The sequence below is a fragment of the Myotis yumanensis genome, unplaced genomic scaffold (genome assembly GCF_028538775.1).
Source record: "Myotis yumanensis isolate MYYU_CA2020_CCGP unplaced genomic scaffold, mMyoYum1.0.hap1 SCAF_8, whole genome shotgun sequence".
In the NCBI taxonomy this organism is placed as follows: Eukaryota; Metazoa; Chordata; class Mammalia; order Chiroptera; family Vespertilionidae; genus Myotis; species Myotis yumanensis.
Genome location: NW_027223759.1, coordinates 48,096,002 through 48,115,353, shown reverse-complemented (window position 1 = coordinate 48,115,353; position 19,352 = coordinate 48,096,002). Strand labels below are relative to the sequence as shown.

The 19,352-nt window shown below is 43.6% G+C and overlaps 1 protein-coding gene across 1 annotated transcript in view; it reads right to left on the bottom strand.

The window, feature by feature from the left end:
* STK39 (serine/threonine kinase 39) overlaps positions 1 to 19,352 on the bottom strand; it is a 279,377-nt gene that overhangs the window by 147,326 nt on the left and 112,699 nt on the right. Inside the window, exons 9-10 of the mRNA XM_070422811.1 lie at positions 17,402 to 17,450; positions 17,235 to 17,300 (exon numbers count right to left, since the gene is read on the bottom strand). Coding sequence (XP_070278912.1) covers positions 17,235 to 17,300; positions 17,402 to 17,450 — 115 coding nt within the window. The remainder of the gene's footprint in view (positions 1 to 17,234; positions 17,301 to 17,401; positions 17,451 to 19,352) is intronic.

The following is a 19,352-nucleotide window of genomic DNA, read 5'->3' as shown; positions in this document are numbered from 1 at the left end:
CATTATAACCTTTAGTTACTGTTAGAAAATTGGTTAATGTGAGAACAAAAGAGAACTCCATCCACCCTACTCATTCTGATGAACTTCACAGCTTTACCATGATCTTTTCCAGCCTGGTTTTCACTGGAAATAAAAGCAAGGCCTCTGCTCTGTTAGGTACAACATTACTCAAGGATTCAGCAAACTGCTAACCAGCTCGGGCCCATGCAGGTACCTTGAAGTCATTTTGTACAACAACAAAGTCAGCACCTCAGGCCTCGGAACTCCCTCCTTCCAGTGGGCATACTTCAGAAAATCCCCAAAGTGAGATGTGACTAACTGGCTTACAAATAAGAGGTCTTGGGAAAGGGAGTCTGAGCTTGTAAATCAATTTCAAGTGCAAGTTCGGACCTACAAACTGCAGCTATAACACCTGAAAAATTAAAGGGGAAATCTATCTATCTATCTATATATATAAATCCCTAATATGCAAATAGACCGAACAGTGGAACAACTGAACAACTGGTCACTATGACATGCGCTGACCACCAGGGGGTGTGCAAGGAACATGGCAGGCATCGGCCACGGCGGGATGGTGGAGCAGGTGAGTAGGGACACCAGACCAAGGCAGGGCACCAGTTGCTGTCATCAGGGCAGCCTCTGGTGGTTACTGAAAATTCTTTGCTCCCGTGAGCCGAGGTCCCGCCTGGTGCTCATGCCTGCTGCCGGTGCCAGCCCTGCAGCTCACACCTGCTGCCAGTGCCCAGCACCGGTGCCAATCTCTCAGCACCATCAGTGGATTCGAGCAGTGGCTCCTGGCCCCAATCACCCCTGAAGGCTTCTCCACCTCCACCTGCTCCTGAGGGGTGATGCTGCCATCAGCAGGTGTGAGCGGGGCCGGCGCCATCAGCGCGTGGGAGTGGCGGTGGCGGCGGGAGTGGGGCTGCCAGCAGACAGGGGACTGGGGATCGTGGCAGGAGGTGCTGGGCGGGGGCATGGAGGTTGAGCCAAGACCCACCCCTGTGCCCACCACAACCTCGTGGCCCACAGTTCCTTTCAAGGTGCACGAATTCCTGCACTGGGCCCCTAGTTTTAAATAAGCAAATACCATTTCTTAGAGGGGCTGATATCTGCAGGAAATACCAAATCATGTCTTTTAAAGGATGCATGAAGCAGTACACATTGAGATTTTTAAAGCCAGGGTTTGCAGGATTCATAACCAAAAGAGCAAGCAAGACCTTGTGTGAGGGATGAATCCAATTCTGGGAGAATTGAAATTGGCTGTGTCCTATGGATGAGCTATATTTATTCTAGAACCTCACTTTAGCACTGAAATTTAAGATAAGAATGATGTCTTCCTTTAAAGAGCAATGAGGGTTTTGTTCCAGGCAGTCTTGCCTTGCAGTCCCAAGTGTATAGATTTTGAGGATCACAATATATCAAGATTCTGATGTATTTTTAAAGTAATGATACTCAGTGTGGAGGCAAGACGGCGTAATACTTTAAAACAATGGCTTTAGAACCAGACTGCCTCTGCACAAATCCCCACTCTAATACCGGCAGTGAGACTCCAGATAAATTACATTCTATGCACCTCAGTTTCCTTCTCTGCAATATGGAGATACATTAGTACCTGCCTTATAAGGATCTTGGGGTGGTTCGAACTCGGCACAGTATTTGGTCCAGTTTAAGTTCCATAAAGCTGAGCTAATTATTATTATTATTGTTACTGTCATGGTTATTACCTCCTCTCCTACGGAATACACGTATGTTAGAACTAAATCTGAAAGAATAGATTATTCCAGATTAAGCTGCACAAGGGTTAAAACTTAAACTGTAATCCAGGATTATGTGGAGTGCACAATAATAGAAAACTCACTCAAAAATAATCCAGGATTCATTTGGATGATCTGCTATTTTTACAACAGATGAGTCACCTGGAGAATGGCAGTTATTTCACATAAAATGGCTTTAACTTAAAAAAAATTATCCGTTAGTTATTTTACTATAATCATCTACTTAGCATTCATGACACTGCTTACAAAATACTTTGAACGTAACCATTAGTTAACTTCATGGCTATTAAATTGAAAATCAGGGGGTGACTGCGATTTTATCCTCAGGCTTTATTCTCAAATATTGCAGCCTTTGCTTTTTTTGGATTGTAATTCTCAGATGAATAACTTCACAGAATGATGAATTGGTCTTTTAAAAGCCCTCAGGCCTTGAACTTGGGGGCCCTTCTGCAGCACGGCTTGCTACAGGGCAACCTTTGGGGAGCCTGGAGCTTTCCAGGTGATGTCTCCCCTCGCTTACCATGCCCCGCGAGAAAGAAGAAGGCCCCTGCCCAGAAGACATTAGACCAACTACGCTTACTGCCAGGCAAGCGCCACCCCAGTCTGTCCGCCTCTGTAAAGCCTTAGGTGAGGAATTAGCCCGAGCATTTCTGCTTATCAGGGAGCTGCCGTCAAATACAGGAAATCTTGGCTCATGACTCGCTACTTGACCTTCAAAAAAACCCACTTCACATCTGTGTACCTACATTCAGCTGTGGAGCATACAAACTGCCCGGTGTAATATCTGGCCTTTTGTTTGCCCTGAGAAGTAAATTAAAATTGAGAAGTAAAATAAAAATACATGTAAATAAAACCCAAACTGTGGGACATTACTGGGAATTTTACTCACTTGCACATTCCTTATAAATCCACCATCAGTGGTAATAGCTACTGTAATACTGTCCATAGTGACTATGTCCTGTGATCATACATAAAGAAACTGTTTTTTTTTAAATCCTCACCCGAGAATATTTTTCCCATTGCTTTTTAGAGAGAGTAGGAGGGGCGGGGGGAGAGAGAGAGAAAGAGGAACATCAATGATGAGAGAGAATCATTGATCGGCTGCCTCTTGCATGCCCCACACTGGGGATCGAGCCCGCAACCGTGACTGGCCTCCTGCTCAACCACTAAGCCACACTAGCCGGCCTGCCTGGTTAATTTTTATATTTTGTTTCTTATTCATTTTTATGATTCTATCCTTTATTTATTATAACATTTCCTATATAATTATTTACATAGAATATATACTATAGATAATTCCAATATCTGAATTTCTTTAGAGGGCACCTAAATTAGTTGTTTATTTCTAATGTTTTATTTATCTTTGGAGAAAAGTGTTCCTTCAAAGAATATTTGTGTTTGCTTCTGCCTAAAGCTAAGAGGCACCATCCACTTAGGGACATTTTAGCCACCTCTTTATCAGCTTAATTCAGGAGTCCCGGTCTCAATTCTGAGTTGTCAACTTTAAAAACAAATAAAACATCAATGCGAGGGCCGAACAACAGGTGAGACACAGCTCTCTTCTCGTGCTGCTGCAAAGCTGATATAGACATTTACCCCCACATATAACACACCACTTACAGTTCAGCTTCCAGCTTTTTCTTTTTTTCTTCTGGATCTTTACATATTGTCTCCACTTTCTGTGAACCCAAAAATACAATGTAATCTATGCTGGAGGTAGGGGAAGCCTATTGGGAAGCCCAACTTATTGTATTTCTCACATGTGCACAGTGAAGGAAAAAAATACTCTAAAACAAGCAAAACTCGTTCCAAAAAATGAGCAATTTCCTCTTTATAAATTCAGAGAGAAGTTTTCAATATCTATTTAAATCCTACTTTCAAATTCTTCTGCACTTCCTAAGGCTCTTGGAAGTTTAAACGTGGCCCGCAATAGAAGAATTCGCGCTATCCTCAAGTCCAACAGAAAAAGCCCTGCCCTCCTTGCCTCCAACCACTAGTAAGAGATAAAAATTAAATGCTTATTGGAAGAGGAATGAAAGACATCCAGCCCAACTTCCACATTTATTCATTCGGCCAACATCTACTAAGCCCCTATTTTGTCACAGAACATGGTAAGCACTGAAGACAACCAAATAGGACAGTTCCTGCTCTTTAATGAACTTACAGTCCATTAATTTTTTGTATCTGTGTCGTCTGGCTTCGGCTTAAACAATATTAAAAAAAAAGAGCACTGAACCAGGACCCAAATGCAGTGATCTTGGTCTTGGTCACTGATTAAACATCCATTCAATCTCCACAGAACTCAGTATCTGATAGGTTCAGACCAGTAGTCTTCAAACTCCTAAGCTTTCTCAAAATCTCCTATATTCAAATTCTTAGACTTCCAGGTGAGATTTTGTTGTTGTTGTTGTTGTTGTTCACAGAATTTTAATACCAGTGGTTTGGTAGATTATTTCACAAACTTGGCACGTGCAGAAAATGATAATACCTGTACTGCATACTGGGATAATCTGCTAAAGTGATTCACAGCAACTGAGCCCAGAACTCCACCACCCCAAGCCCTGCTCGCCTTCGACCCACTCACTGCCCACCAGTGCGCTCCGGCCACTGGCTGGGAAGCCCTGGTTGAGATGACAGCTAAGGTCTCTTCCAGTCCTGCAGGTGCTTCACAATTTTTAATTCCAGTCTATTTCATCTTTGGTTTTCATTATTAGAACTTCCCCTATAATATGAGCTCAAAGCTGCTTCCTAACCCTCTCTTCATTCTCCTACCTCCAGCAAAGATTGCATTGTATTTTTGGGTTCACAGAAAGTGGAAACAATATGTAAACTCTCCATCCACATTCTTGCATCCCCTACTCTGCACAAGGGTAGGCCCAAAGCTCATGCATCCACCCTGCCTGGTTAGACTGCCACACACCTCCCTCTATTATGCATCAAAGAAACGGGCATTATGAGGATGGTAAAAACGAGTGCCTACATTAATAATGCTAGTAAAGTCAGAGCACGCTGAAGACAGATATGCCCACTTTAATAATGAATATAAGATGAATTAAGCAAAACCAGAAGAAGCCATGGTTTAAGGAGATATTGCAGCTCTGCTTCACATCAAATAGCTCAGCTTGCAACTGGTGGGATGCAGATTAGACAGATCTTCTATGCAACAACCAGGAGTGGCTGCTCCGGTGGAGTTCAGAGTGTGAATGACAGAGAGGTGGGAACAGCATTGCCCAAAGGCCAGCAGGCAAAGGGAGAAAAGCAGGAGATGAAATAGAGGCATTTAATTATGTCTATATAATTATAAAGCAGAATTATTAAATGTGTTTTGTACAGTGAGCTTAGCGATATGGTTTCTTTCCAAACCTGCAGACACACCAGAAGGGCTGTCTCAGCCATTTGCACCACTATTAATTGAACTGCTTATTGAAAATGCAGAGCCCTAACTGGTTTGGCTCAGAGGATAGAGTGTCAGCCTGCGGACTGAAGGTTCCCAGGTTCAGTTCCGGTCAAGGGCATGTACCTTGGTTGCGGGCACATCCCCAGTAGGGGGTGTGCAGGAGGCAGCTGATCGATGTTTCTCTCTCATCGATGTTTCTAACTCTATCCTTCTCCCTTCCTCTCTGTAAAAAAAAAAAAAAATCAATAAAATATATTAAAAAGAAAATGCAGAGTCCTGGCTCATGGCTCTAGAGCAGTGATAGTGAACCTATGACATGCGTGTCAGAGGTGACACGCGAACTCATTTTTTTGGTTGATTTTTCTTTGTTAAATGGCATTTAAATATATAAAATAAATATCAAAAATATAAGTCTTTGTTTTACTATGGTTGCAAATATCAAAAAATTTCTATATGTGACATGGCACCAGAGTTAAGTTAGGGTTTTTCAAAATGCTGACACGCCGAGCTCAAAAGGTTCGCCGTCACTGCTCTAGACCCACTGAAGGTGAATCTCTGGTTAAGGGCCCAGGAAGCTTCAGAACAAGTAGGCATTAAGCTTTTGTAAGGAAAATGGACAGGAGAATCTCTCTCAATGTGGTAACAGAGATGCAGGAGGCAAACCATAGAAATAACATCATAGCACAGGAAAAGTCAGTGGGAGGGACTGATCTAGAGGTCATTTATTTCAGAAAACTTTTGCTTTGGTCTAACAGATACGTTCATTGTAATTGCTAATAAAAGTACACTAAGTAGAAAGTCTTTCTAATTATGACGTTGACATTCATAAATAAATGAAGAACTCAGAAATCTTACAATTGAAACAAAACTGAACCCTAGAGTTCTAAATAAACTTCAGTAATGTGAAGTCCTTAAGGAAACTAGCAAGACTGTATGTATTAGCAGAAGAGCGAAAACAAACAGTTCTATTTGAAGAACCAGGATTAGCTGCTGGGGCTCTACAGAGACAGAAAGAAAGAGGGAACGAGTAGGATGAAATTCACTAACCTTAGACATTAATTTCCTTAAGGAAATAAAAGATAATCCTCATATGACATTTATTAGTAAACGCTTCCTTACGCTCTCCTGCATAGCACACAACCTCTTCCTCGAAAAACATTTCCTGATGCAAGAGGGAAGAGAGAGGGCTACAGCACCCCTGGAATCCTGTTATGTTCCAGATGCTACATAAGCCTTTGATATAAACTGTCATGTTTAAATTTCACAAAAACCCTCGGAGGTTGGGAAGGTGAATAAATCAGACTCGGAGCAGCAGAGTGACTCACCCAAGGTTCAATGCCAGCCAAGGGGCAGTGGGCATGTAATCTCAAGGTTATTCTTTTCAAAACTATCCTGTGCAATGATTCAGAAAAATGGGATTCCAACTTGAAAAGCTATAAATGTTACGATCATAGGGGATCTGAACCAGGACACTAGTATATAACAAAAGAAAGTTAAAAAGGAACAGCTCATTATCCTAACTGTGTGGTGCTGTCCTGTGACTGCAGACGCTGGCGTGACCAGCACCCGGTGCAGCACAAATAAATGGCTCACATCGAACCTCCATAATGAGCCCTCTCAAACCAGAAACCCAGGGATGATGAAATGGTTTGATCATTACCCTCAGGCTGGCAGCTGGCATATCATTTGTTTGTTCTGGACAGAAGAGATTGCAGTGACAGAACAGTGAGCAAAAACACCTCTTCACAGTGTACTCAGCCCCATCCCCGTGAAACATAATTCCTTATCCAAGAACAGGCTGCAGAACAACAGGGCTCCCCACCCTTCTCTCCACCAATGGCTCTCTAACTACCTTTAGTGACCCAAAGAGTTCAGGACCCCAAGCAGGACCTCCATAATAGGCTCTCTATCTATCAGCTTTTAGTACATGATATATTCTGATCTCTTCCAAAGTTACTGAAAGTCTCAGGTTGTACTGCCAAAAGACCTAGAATGTTTTCTACAAAATAGCTTCTTGCCTATCTAGAGGGGGAAATGAAATAAAACAAATGTGCAGGAATGACATTTCAATACCAAAAATAAATAATATTAAAGACCATATGCTAGGCACCGTGTGTGTGTGTGTGTGTGTGTGTGTGTGTGTGTATGAATGTAAGTAACATTATTCTACAAGTAAAAGACCCAAGAACCAGGCTGGGATTTGAATACATTGTCTCCCATTTTAAACAATAAGCCAATATGCATCAATAATTATAAGGCATAGGTACTCTTTGACTAAGCAATTTCATTCCTAGGAACATATCCTAACAAATAAGTAACATAAAAGCAATAATGCATGCACAATGACGTTCATCCCAGCGTGGCTCACAATTTAAAAATTGCGGACAATCTAAACATCCATCAAGAAAGAACTGATTGACCTGGAGAAATGACTCTTTGAGCTGACATTAAGGTCTTCTGAGGATGGAGGCAGCTGACACATCCAAGCAGAAGGGACAATAGCATGTGCAAGAGGCTTAGGTAAATAGATACGTGGAGAATGAGGGTGGAGAGTAAAGATAAGGAAGGGACTAGACCAGTGATGGCGAACCTATGACACGCGTGTCAGAGGTGACACGTGAACTATTTTTTTTTTTTTGGTTGATTTTTCTTTGTTAAATGGCATTTAAATATATAAAATGTCAAAACTATAAGTCTTTGTTTTACTATGGTTGCAAATATCAAAAAATTTCTATATGTGACACGGCACCAGAGTTAAGTTAGGGTTTTTCAAAATGCTGACACGCCGAGCTCAAAAGGTTCGCCATCACTGGACTAGACTGTGCCAAACACCAAAGGCCCAATTAAGAATTTAATTTTCAACCTAGAGGATCAATGAGATGCCATTGAACAAACTGCATGTCACAGATGAGACAAAGGGGGTTCGGCTGAAGCCCAAGGTCACCCAATAAGCGAGTGGCAGAGCTAGGGGCTGCTGGGCCTGGCAGAAGAGACCAAGCTCAGTCTTACTTCAAGTACAGACTTCTGTGGATCCCAGCTTCCTGACCAAGAGAGCTATTCCTGGGCCTTTTCCACCTCTTTCCAGGCTTGGTTTCTCACCTTCCTCTTCCTTCCCATCCCTCCTCATATTGTTCTCCACAGAGAAGAGTCACAGAAAAAGCCCACCCCTCAGAACTTTGTCCTTATCCCCTAAGGCAGCGGTTCTCAACCTGTGGGTCGCCAACCTGTGGGTCACGACCCCTTTGGTGGACGAACGACCCTTTTACAGGGGTCGCCTAAGACCATCAGAAAACACATATATAATTACATATTGTTTCTGTGATTAATCACTATGCTTTATGTTCAATTTGTAACAATGAAAATATATCCTGCATATCAGATATTTACATTACGATTCATAACAGTAGCAAAATTACAGTTATGAAGTAGCAACGAAAATAATTTTATGGTTGGGGGTCACCACCACATGAGGAACTGTATTAAAGGGTCGAGGCATTAGGAAGGTTGAGAACCACTGCCCAAAGGGGTCATTCTGGTCTTGATAAAACAGGATCTTCCCTATTCCTCCCCAGCTAAATTATATCAGCTAACAAACTGGTTGTATAACAACTCAAACAATTTCAAACGACTTTTGAAATTTGGGTTAAATTAAGGACTATTGTTTGAATTTCTTAGCTCTATTGTTGCTTTGTAAGTTGTAACAAGGCTCCTTATTCTTTCTGTATAGGAGAAAAAAGGTTAAAAGTTAGTATACACTCTTCTAAATCAGTATTAGAATTTGTGAGAATTTAATGAGAAGCTTAAAAAATCCTGTATCAAAGTGCAACCTTAACTGGGCCTCTTGAATTTTAATTTATTTTAAAACTACTTAATTTCAAAGTAAAAGGAATTGCAAAAATAAGTTTTGGCTTAAAAAAAGAACAATAAAGCCATACATTTCTATTATAACAATCAAATTTGTTTAACATAAAACAAGCAGAGCACCACCACTCTCCCCCTCCCCCCTCCCCGCCACCCGCCCGCACTCACACAGTGATTTTTTTTTTAAGCATGTGCACAGCACCCTCTGCTGGTCTCACTACATGTGGTGAATGACCACAAAGTAAAAGGCTAGGGAGGTGGGAAGACAAAAGGCCTGGATTCCTTCTGTTGGTGTGGAGTCCTTCCTTTCCTAATTATGCACAAAAGTTCCATTACTTCCTATCTCCTTCACCTTTCCTTCTCCAAAATGTCCTACTCATTTTAAATATTTACAGGATCACGATATAAAGTTAAATTTAAAGGGTTAAGTTTAAATTATTTCCCCTAAATGGGGAGATAAATGACAGCTAATCCAAAATTAGAAAGCACTAAAAGCCAATTTAAAGCTAGTTTTGAAATATCTTCCTCATTTGATTTGGCCTCAGGTAACAGGAAAACTTAATGTGTGTGATGGCTGAAGACGAAAATGCCAATAATGAATGTGCTGAGTGGCAGAGACTAAATTTTTGCTATTAAATACTCTAAGGTAGATAATACACAAATGTTAGATAATAAAATCTAACCATTCTACTTTATGATAAGGTGGCAAAGGTGAGTCCAACTAATTGGCTCACCCAAGACCCTTAGCAAGTTAGTGATAACAAGGGATTTTAAACCTAAACTTTGAGCCCTAGATATGAAATACAGTAATACAGCACCAACTGAAAAACATCGTCACTATTTTCCTTTACGACTAAAAGCAGATTTGCTTTGCCCGTCCTCATGCTCTCCCAACAACTCCCATGAAAGGCCATCATCATCACTTTGCAATCTGGCTCACCAAACTTCAATTCCACAAACAGCTGTTTTAATTGACCAAGATACTGTGCTGGGTACTGGGGACAGGGAATACTATGCCACCATTCCTGCACCCAAGATACAGACGGCACCCTGTGTCTGGTACACAAGGCAAAAGTGTGAGGAAATAAACTATAGAGACGATGCTGAGTGCAGCAAGGGATTCATGCCCAAGGTAGAGAAGCAATACAGACAAAAGGCTAATGAACTCTCCGGGGTGCAGGGGGTGGGGGAGTAGGAGAAAGCTTCACAGCAGAGATGCTAGACTTAGAAAGACACAAGTTCAGGGAGAAACCTTCTAAACAGAGGGACCAGTACATGCACCTTCATGAAAAAACATATGTGAGAATTTCAGGAGTGTACTGGTGGGAAAGTAGAATCAGTCATTCTCTAAGGATGTGTGCCAAGGGTGAGATGGCGAGTGGCCGACTAAAAGGATAGAGAGGTAGTCAGGACGTAGATCAAGGAGCCTTGAGTGGTCCTTACCCTACAAGTGATGTGGACCTCATCCTATACGTGGCAGGAACTTGGAGCTTATCCTATAATTAACAAGAAGCCATGGAAGAATTTTAAAGCAGGGAGAAGACACTCATACGATTAGAGTTTTCATAACACACACACACAAAATCAAACTCTTTATTCTAGTTTTTCTGCAACTTTAGCCAATTTCCTTTCCATTCTTCTTGTTTTATCTACCTGTAAAGGAAAGGGTATGCTGGTGTTAGAGTGAGCTGGAAAGTGGATGAAGGAAACCACCTTCGCGGCAGTCGGTCCGCATTCGTTATCAGCGATGCTCAGTGTGGCCCATGAGCAGCCAGGTGAGGACTTCTCTGGGCACGTGTAAGCCAATTAAGTTTCAGAAAAGTTAGCTGATGCACACAAGCATTGGAAAGAGTTAGCAAACTTTCCAGAGGCAAAAAAAAAAAAAAAAAAAAAAAAGAGCCACATAATGCATTTGAACATGCAGATCCCAAATATTTAACTGAATGTGAAATAAGGTCACTGATTCTGCCTATTCATTTCCAGTAAAAGAAAACAATCAGTTCTCTACAAACTACATTTGTACACAGGGCATCACTCATAATACTATTTACAAAATGTATGACATTATTTTTAAATTTCCAACTAGTGTGTCTAAGACACCTCAATCTGAAAATACAAATATTCCCCCTAACTGCAGCTACCAGGACTAGCAGATCACAATTTCCAGAGTGGATTCTCCTGGCTCGAAGTCAAATCCCACTAGAAAGGGGCCACCTAACCCAGAGTAAATGCATTTTTTATTCAACTCACCGACTGAATTGACAGTCATTTATGATGCTTTTTCCACTTGGCTGTTTCCTCTATCTTCTCCTGTGCCTAGTTCATCCCCAGCACAAACACCAGCCAGCCAAACTCCTTACAGCAGGCACAGTGCAAAAGGGAAAAAAAATCTACAACCTCCAAGGTTTTCATGGACTAGTAAGCAATTCCTATCCACAGAGTCTCAGAGTAAATGAACTATTCTGATGGCACCCCCTAGTGTCCAAAAGCACTTTCCTAACCAAATGAACTCTACATTCTAAACTGACTAAAATGATGCATTTAAAATAAAACAATTAATGAACATAGCATGGGCTTATACTAGGGGAACATCTGCCCCAGTTACAGATCTAATTAACCCACTAACTTTAACCTCCTGGACACCTGCTCTCTAAAATAGGAAAAATACCAAACTCAACCACCACAGCCCTCCTTCCTCCCTTTTGAGCATGGGAGTACCTCAATGAGATAGATTACTATGTGGCTGCTTATAAACAAGAGGGTGGGGAAGAGAAAGACAAAGTAGTAAGAGGACACACACGCTCAGGCCTACCTGAATGCATTTCTTACATCAGATCCATCCTGAATGTGATGGGCAGAGAGGTCAGTTCACCTCTCCTTCAGAGGAATCAAACACTTGGACTCACTCTTTCCTGTTTCCCTGGCCCTGAGCCATTAATCTGACCACAAAATACTAAAAATTCTCCAATCCCATCCTCAAAATTGAGATTTTTGGTTTTGACATGAATTATGTAAAAAATAATTGTTATATTACTTTGATTTGTAATTTACAATAAAAGTGGCAAAAGTTAAAAGTACTTAAAATCATCACCCTTCCACCTGCTGTCCAGTTAAAAACAAACACACAAACCCTCACTCCAGCTGACTAAGGTGCCTAACACTCATGGCTCAGTAAGAACTTAACATACCTGTGACCCTTCTGCTCCAAATCTGAGACTTTCCACAAAGCCAAAAACTTTTGCTCAGTTTGCTTTGTACAACCTCACAGAATGAAAACCCATCACTGCCCTCTACTGGGCAGACTTGGAACAAAACTAAAATCTATTTATAAAGCGTTTGAAATCACCTTAGTTCTTCTCCAGTTTCTGTGGATGAGAAATCCACAGAAGGCTGACTATGTATTTACGGAAAAAAGTCCACATATATGTGGACCTGCACAGTTCAAACCAGTGTTTTTCAAGGGTCAACTATCTATCTATATACATAAAAGGCTAATATGCAAAAGTGTCCCCGTGGGAGTTCGACTGGGAGACCGGGAGTTCTATCACTCACTATGACATGCGCTGACCACCAGGGGGTGGCGTGGAATGAAGGGAGACCCCGGCCGGCAGCTGGATGGCCCCGATCGCAGGCCAGGCCTACAGACCCTACCTATGCATGAATTTTGTGCACCAGACCTCTAGAATTAAATAAATGTGAATTGTAACATTCCTATAATTTATTCCTAAGCACAAAGGAGGATGAAATGAAGCCAGCAAATGGGTCCTTCCTGTGAACCCAATCTTACAGGCTGTTTTAAGAAATTCTGGGACCCATAGAGACTGTCCCATTGTCCCCATTCACAATGGTCCCAGACAAATGTGGCAGTGATAAAATATCCCTTTCCTCCTTCTGATAATGGCTCACTGTTTCTAACTTCTCGACTTCATCATTCAGAAAGTTCAAACAAAAATCCTCCAGTGATCCTACCGATCATGAAAACACAAGCAACAGCAATAACAAGACCTGTGTAGTACGTTTCCTCACCTCACCCCTTCTCGGGCCAATATGTGTTTTGGCTGAGCAGCTGGCATTTGGACATCTGTGCAGCTCCTAACCCTTTGCCCCTGCCCTGCCACTGGTGGGTTTTAGCAACAGACATTGTATATGAATATGAGTGTGAATGTGGAGACTCAAGGTTCTTCTCACTCACATACAGTGGAGACATCAGCCCTCTGAAGCTCAGGTGCTCCCACGGAAGATGCACACAGCCCTACGCATGTGACTTCTACTGAATGCTTTACACCCTCCCGCACCCAGCGAATCCAGCAGCTAAATGGTGTAACACCACAGGGTCAAGCTGTCAAACCCCCAAAGGCGGCCAGAGACAGGCTCCTAGAAAGCCACGTGAGAGGGAGCAATGGCTGCGGAGCCTTTCTTCTCATGCACAGGGATCAGTGAAGAGTTGAAAAGGAGTTATGTAGCTGCAGTGAACTCTGTTCTCATGAGTGGTTATTAGCATGTCCTCATGTAGAATTTACAGCGTGTCTGAGGGTCCAGGAATATCGACTCTCTCATTACCCTCCACCACATGCCTGGGGTCAGACAGAATTTCCATGTCACAGACAGAAAAATTAGGGTAAAAGGAAATTAAACCACACTGTCTATCAGCAAAAGAACCCGGAATGGGCCAAATACTCTGCCTTCAGCAGGAAAACAAATATCCCTAATTTCTATAATTACCACACACACAGAAATCATCCGACATTACCAAATTACCAGGGAAGCCATCCTGGTCTGTTTCTATTTCTTACTAGATTTCTTCCCTGATTTAAAGGAGTCAATCAGGATGAGGGCAAGACCACCTACCCACAGGGAATTATGCGGCTCCCAATGAACACTTCCCACTCTGGCATCTGCCTCTCCCACGCCAAAGGGCAGCACAGCGGGCTCCGAGGGACCCCCGAGAACAGCTGCCGCACCGGCCCCTCTTCCAAACATGAGAAGGATGCATGGCAAATAAAACACATACTGGAAAGTGTTTCTTAATTTGGGTGACCACAAGGGAAGAAAAGAGACCGTTTCTGACGACAAATGTCAAATCAATCGGCTGCCTGACTGTCGGAGCCAGGTCAACAGGCCCAGCCGTGACGTAAACACCGGTGTATCAATGGACTGTCTGTTTCTATTTTGAAAAATAACAAACTGAGGAGACAAAAATCAAAGGGCTCCCATCGACAAGTAGCCTCTGAGGGACGAACCTGCCCCAGGAACCCGAAGCGAGCGGGAGGCACCGCCGCCCACGGACCCTGAGCAGCCCGGCAGAGGCCAACGCAGAGGAACCCAAGAATGAGTCACACCAGCTACACACAGAAAGATTCTCGTACCAACTGTTAAGCCACATTTACCTAAACACTGTAAGCACCTAAGACAAGCAAAGACATCCCACAACAAAGGCTTTCAGTGCACTTGGTGATTGAAGGAATATTTCCTTCCTAGTGGCTGAGCCTGCATGAAGTTTCAGATAAGGAGCAGGCAGATGGCTGCTCACCAACACCACCAGCCGCAGGGGGAGGGAGGCTGTCTGCTATTAACAAGAACCCGAGGGACAAGTGGGTGTCAAGGATTGGGGGGGTCAAGAGAGTGGAAAACAGCGTTTCAAACGGTCTTTCCTTGGTACCCTCAGGCGCATGATCACTGAGCCAGCAAACGGCTTCGGGCTCTTACTATGAACAAGACACACACTGTGATCAATGCTGACCTACCTGGTCGGCGTACCTGCCCCAAACCCACGGCCAAGGCGTGGAGTGCAGCTCACAACCAACGTGCACTTTAAAATGAGAACCGTGACAGGGAAGGGGCCAACTGAACGAAGCCAGAGAGAGAGGATAACATTGCACCTCTTTTCTGTAAGATGTTTAGGAACTAATTTACATTCCCCCTTTACTCCTCAGCATGACACTGAGATGTGTGGCCATTTTCTATCTGAAGGGATAGAGGACGAAACAAGCACCACGGTTTAAGTCTACAATCAAAAAGCAAGGAAATAGCAGATGACATGGCAGGAAAAAAATCGTACCTCCCCAAACGCTAGCGACTTCTTGTTTCAGATACATGCGAAATGGGATCTGGAACGCAGGGCATGCTAATATGTAATAAATCACTGAAATCTATTTTTGAAAGTAAGGAAATAGGGTCACAGCCTGAACAGTCTTCATTTTCTCAAGCTGGGAGATGAAGTTCCAAAGGAAAGTGTGGATGACGCAGTAAAAACCGTAAGTGGTTCAAGTCAGCTGGAGTCAGGGCAAATGGGTGGAATCTGAAGGTGCCAGGACTTCAAGGCTCAGGAGCTCGGCCTTTATTTGATAAGAATCTACCCCCCCCCCGCTTCCCCCCCCCCCCCCCCCCCCGCCGGCCATTTATTTGCTTAAGTTTTTGTTTAATTTTGGAAACCACTTCTGAGCAATGAAGTGACGTGATCAGAAAGTTAATCTTGCACTGGGGTCTAAGGAGGCACAGAGAGGAGGAGTGGAGGGAGAAGAGGGAGAAATCTACTCCACTGTCTAGTTAAAACCAGGAGGAAAGCGCTCAGAGCCACGTGCAGAGGGAGGTGAGGAGGGGATCCAGAGAGTGATTCGATGGGGAAGATGAGGAGGGAAGGAGGTCTTAAATGTGAACATAATCCTGGTGTTCTGAGACTGGGCACCTCAGGAGGACACGGAGCACAGGAAGGCTCGGTCTGGGCAGGAGGGGAGCCTTTGGACCCCCCCCCTCCCCCCCCCCCCCCAGAGGCTGGCTGGCCACCAACAAGGAGCTGGAGGTGTGAGGCTAAAGCTCCACAGAGAACACCTTCTTAGGGAAGAGCCTCGGATGAGATCAAACAAAACTTCCGGGGGACAAAAAGCAAAGCCAAAAAAAAATGTTCTTTGGAGACACACACTGTACAAGCCAATGGCTTTCTATCAGCTTTTCTTTAACTCTGGCTGATATTTTAGAGATCTCATCAAAAGACCTCGTGCTCCACTCCAACACCCCGGGGAATCTCTCCGGGCTACTCCTTCAGGCTTTGCTGTGGGGCCCGGGGACTCTGTGGGCACGTCTAGCTTCTATTGCCTCCAACCAAAGCGCTGATGCCCTGCTGTGCTGGAGAGGTGCCTCTCTGACCCGATCTGCCCACTTCCACCTTCCCTCAGAGACGTCCCACCGGCCAGCCTAGCTCAGGTCTCTGCAGTCAACGCGGCAGCCCCCTAGCCTTAGCCCAGGCTCACAGCCCGGGGACCAGCAGAGATGCTCAGATGAATCACTTCTTAAAGCCTATTTAAAATCTAGTTAAAGTAATTCTAAAGCATTAGCGAAATGCATTCCATACAGGATGTTTTATAAAGTCAAGGTCTGGAAGTTAACATTCAAAGTTACTCATAGCTGGGCCTAGTGACATGTATCACTAGTGCATACTTCTTTGCCAATTTTATTTACAGAGCAGGGGACTCAGCTATCACATCGGCTTCCTTAATAACTGAAAAGCTAAATCTGTGACTACATACATATTTTTAATAATAAATATCTAATATAATTCTAAAATCAAACTAAACCAAAATAGAGGTTACATTTTATTAGGTTTCATACCATAATGAAATCAGTAATTACAGATAAATAAAACTCTGGTGAAACACACACATAAATACACTTACACACACACACACGTACCATTTAAAAAACCTCAAAGCTAGAATGACAAGTTTTTCAAGTCATCATCCGTATCATTTAGTTAACATAAGGAGGACAATAAAAGTCACCACGGGATCTTTTATGAGAAAAAAACCTATACCCTGAAGATATTCCCAAAAAACATCAAAAACAAAAGTTCTGTTTTTCCTTTTGTCATTGCAAGCGGCTTTAACAAGACTGTCCCTCTTCTGTAAAATCCAAAGGAAAGATATTCAAGGACGTTTTACCTCTCCAGTGTGCAGAACTCATGACAGTGCCCTCCCCTCTGACCTTCTGTAAGCAAAGCTGATAAATGGAAAAATGAAATCATTTGCGTTTCCCATGGTTTCCACACCCAAACAAACGACAGCAAGCTGAGGTCACCAAAAGGCAGAATGCAGTTACCCGAGCAATCACTGATTACATAACCTCTAACTATTCACATCCTGAGCACGCGGAACACTCTTTCTATGGGTTTCAAGTCCTACTAGGCTGGTGGGGCTAATGGCGCTTACCTTCTTGGCTCTTTGGGCTATGTCTGGTGTTCTCGTAAGCAGCTTCTCAATCAGGTACTCTCTGTTCTGCAAAACAGATATGCCCAACACTTTAACATCAGATACGAAACGTAGAAATTCACAGTGTTTCAAAATAGCAGATTTACTTGGGGTTTTAAGCATGTTACCTTGGCTTTCTGGAAGAATTTGCATTTTAAAAGTTCTGCTGCTGTGGGCCTGAAAGATCAATAATAAATTAGAGTTGAAACAATGACCACTCGATAAATACACTGCCTTGATGAAACAACTTAATCCTAGCGTCTTCCTGGAAGACCAGTTTTAGGAATAGCAAAACCAGACACTAACTTAATCACAAGCTGGCACCAAATAAAATAGTGCCCGTTTTCCAGTTCTTTCCAAGCTCCTTGTCTGCAAAACACACAAACTCCTCCGAGTTAACTATATGGGGCACGATCAATCTTCCGTCCTTCACCCTTACACTTCACTAAGTGAATGCAGTGTTTCTAAAAGGTGTCAGACTGACACATCTGTGAGATAAATTCCTATATTTACTGAGAAGCTGTACAAGGTGCAATGGGATCCTCAGGAAACTATGGTGCACGGCACTCTAAGATTCTCTGAGAGTCAGGAAAGGCAAGGGGTCCACACACCATGCGTGCCAGCTGTCTGCACACCCCCAAACACCCCTGTTTCAGGTGTACACGGACCACCGGTTTTCAGGGCAAGGTAAATATGATGGTGATTAATAAAATGCAAGTTCATTGAAAAGGATTACTGGATTGGTCTGCTTGTTTCCTCATGGAGTCATTAAACTTGTTTCTCAGGTCTGAAGGCTTGACTAGGTTGAATCAAGCATTTGGGGGGGAAACATTGCCTAGATGACACTGTGTACGTTTTACTGCGGCACGTCAGAGGCACATAATGTTAGGTAACTCCACTGGGAGTGATACTAAGTGTAACTACTTGGTCCCCAGGCCTGAGATCTCTCAATTGTAAAAGAATGTTTTACCCACTGCAATGGGAATGTTTTTTTGGGTAATAGTTTGGCATTACTGTTTATGAATATCCTATCCCCCATAACCTTTTACCTGATGATTTTAGCATCTGTGCCTTAAATAAGTATTTCATAGGAGGTGGCAGAGTACTGATTATCTACTTCTGTTGTCTATGAGCTGGCATGAGTCCATAAGGAACAGCTTACTTCATCAACAGCTCTCTCTAAAACAAACAGCAATGCAGAAAAAGGAAGTCACATAAATCTATACTATAGGACAGTCAGTCAGCAAGACAAATGAACTGATCTCTTCCAAAAGTCAGTGTCAAAGAGGAAAAAAAGGAGATGTGAGGGTACGGTTCCAGATTTTAAAAGACTGAAGAAATATAAAGCCAAATGCAATCCATGCCCCTGGTCTGAATCCTGCATTTGAAAGGAAGGAGGAGAAACTACAAAAGACCTTTGGAAATCATTAAAGACTAGAGGCCCAGTGCACAAATTTGTGCATGGGTGGGGTCCCCAGAGCCCGCTGGCTCGGGGGAGGGACCATGGGAGGTTGGCCGGCTGCAGCAGGTCAGCTGTGTGAGTGGGACATCATAGCAACCAGTCATTCTGGTAGTTCTAGTCGTTCTGTCACTTCGGCTTTTATATATATAGACTAGAGGCCCGGTGCACAAAAATTCATGGACTCAGGGGGGTCCCTCAGCCCAGCCTGCACCCTCTCACAGTCCAGGAGCCCTGGGGGGATGTTCAATTGATGGCTTAGGCCCACTCCCTGTGGGGGAGCGGGCCTAAGCAGCAGTCTGGCCTCCCTCTGCAGCAGGAGACCAGTGGGCCAACTGGGGGATGGCGACAGCTGGCAAGCAGCCAGCCCCACCCCGCATTGCCCCACTGCTGCCACCAGTGGCCTCCCTCTGCAGGAGGCAACAGGCGGAGCAATCAGAGGACCATGCCAGCTGGCAAGTGGCCAGCCCCGCCCCTGATCACTCCGCCGCCGGTCACCGCTGTCCCTGATCACTATCCCCTCCCTCTGCCCCCTGGCATCCGCCTTGGCTGGCTTGGCACTGCCCGCTCACTGGCCCTGCCCCCCGCCAACTGGTCATTCCACAGTTTGGTTGATTTGC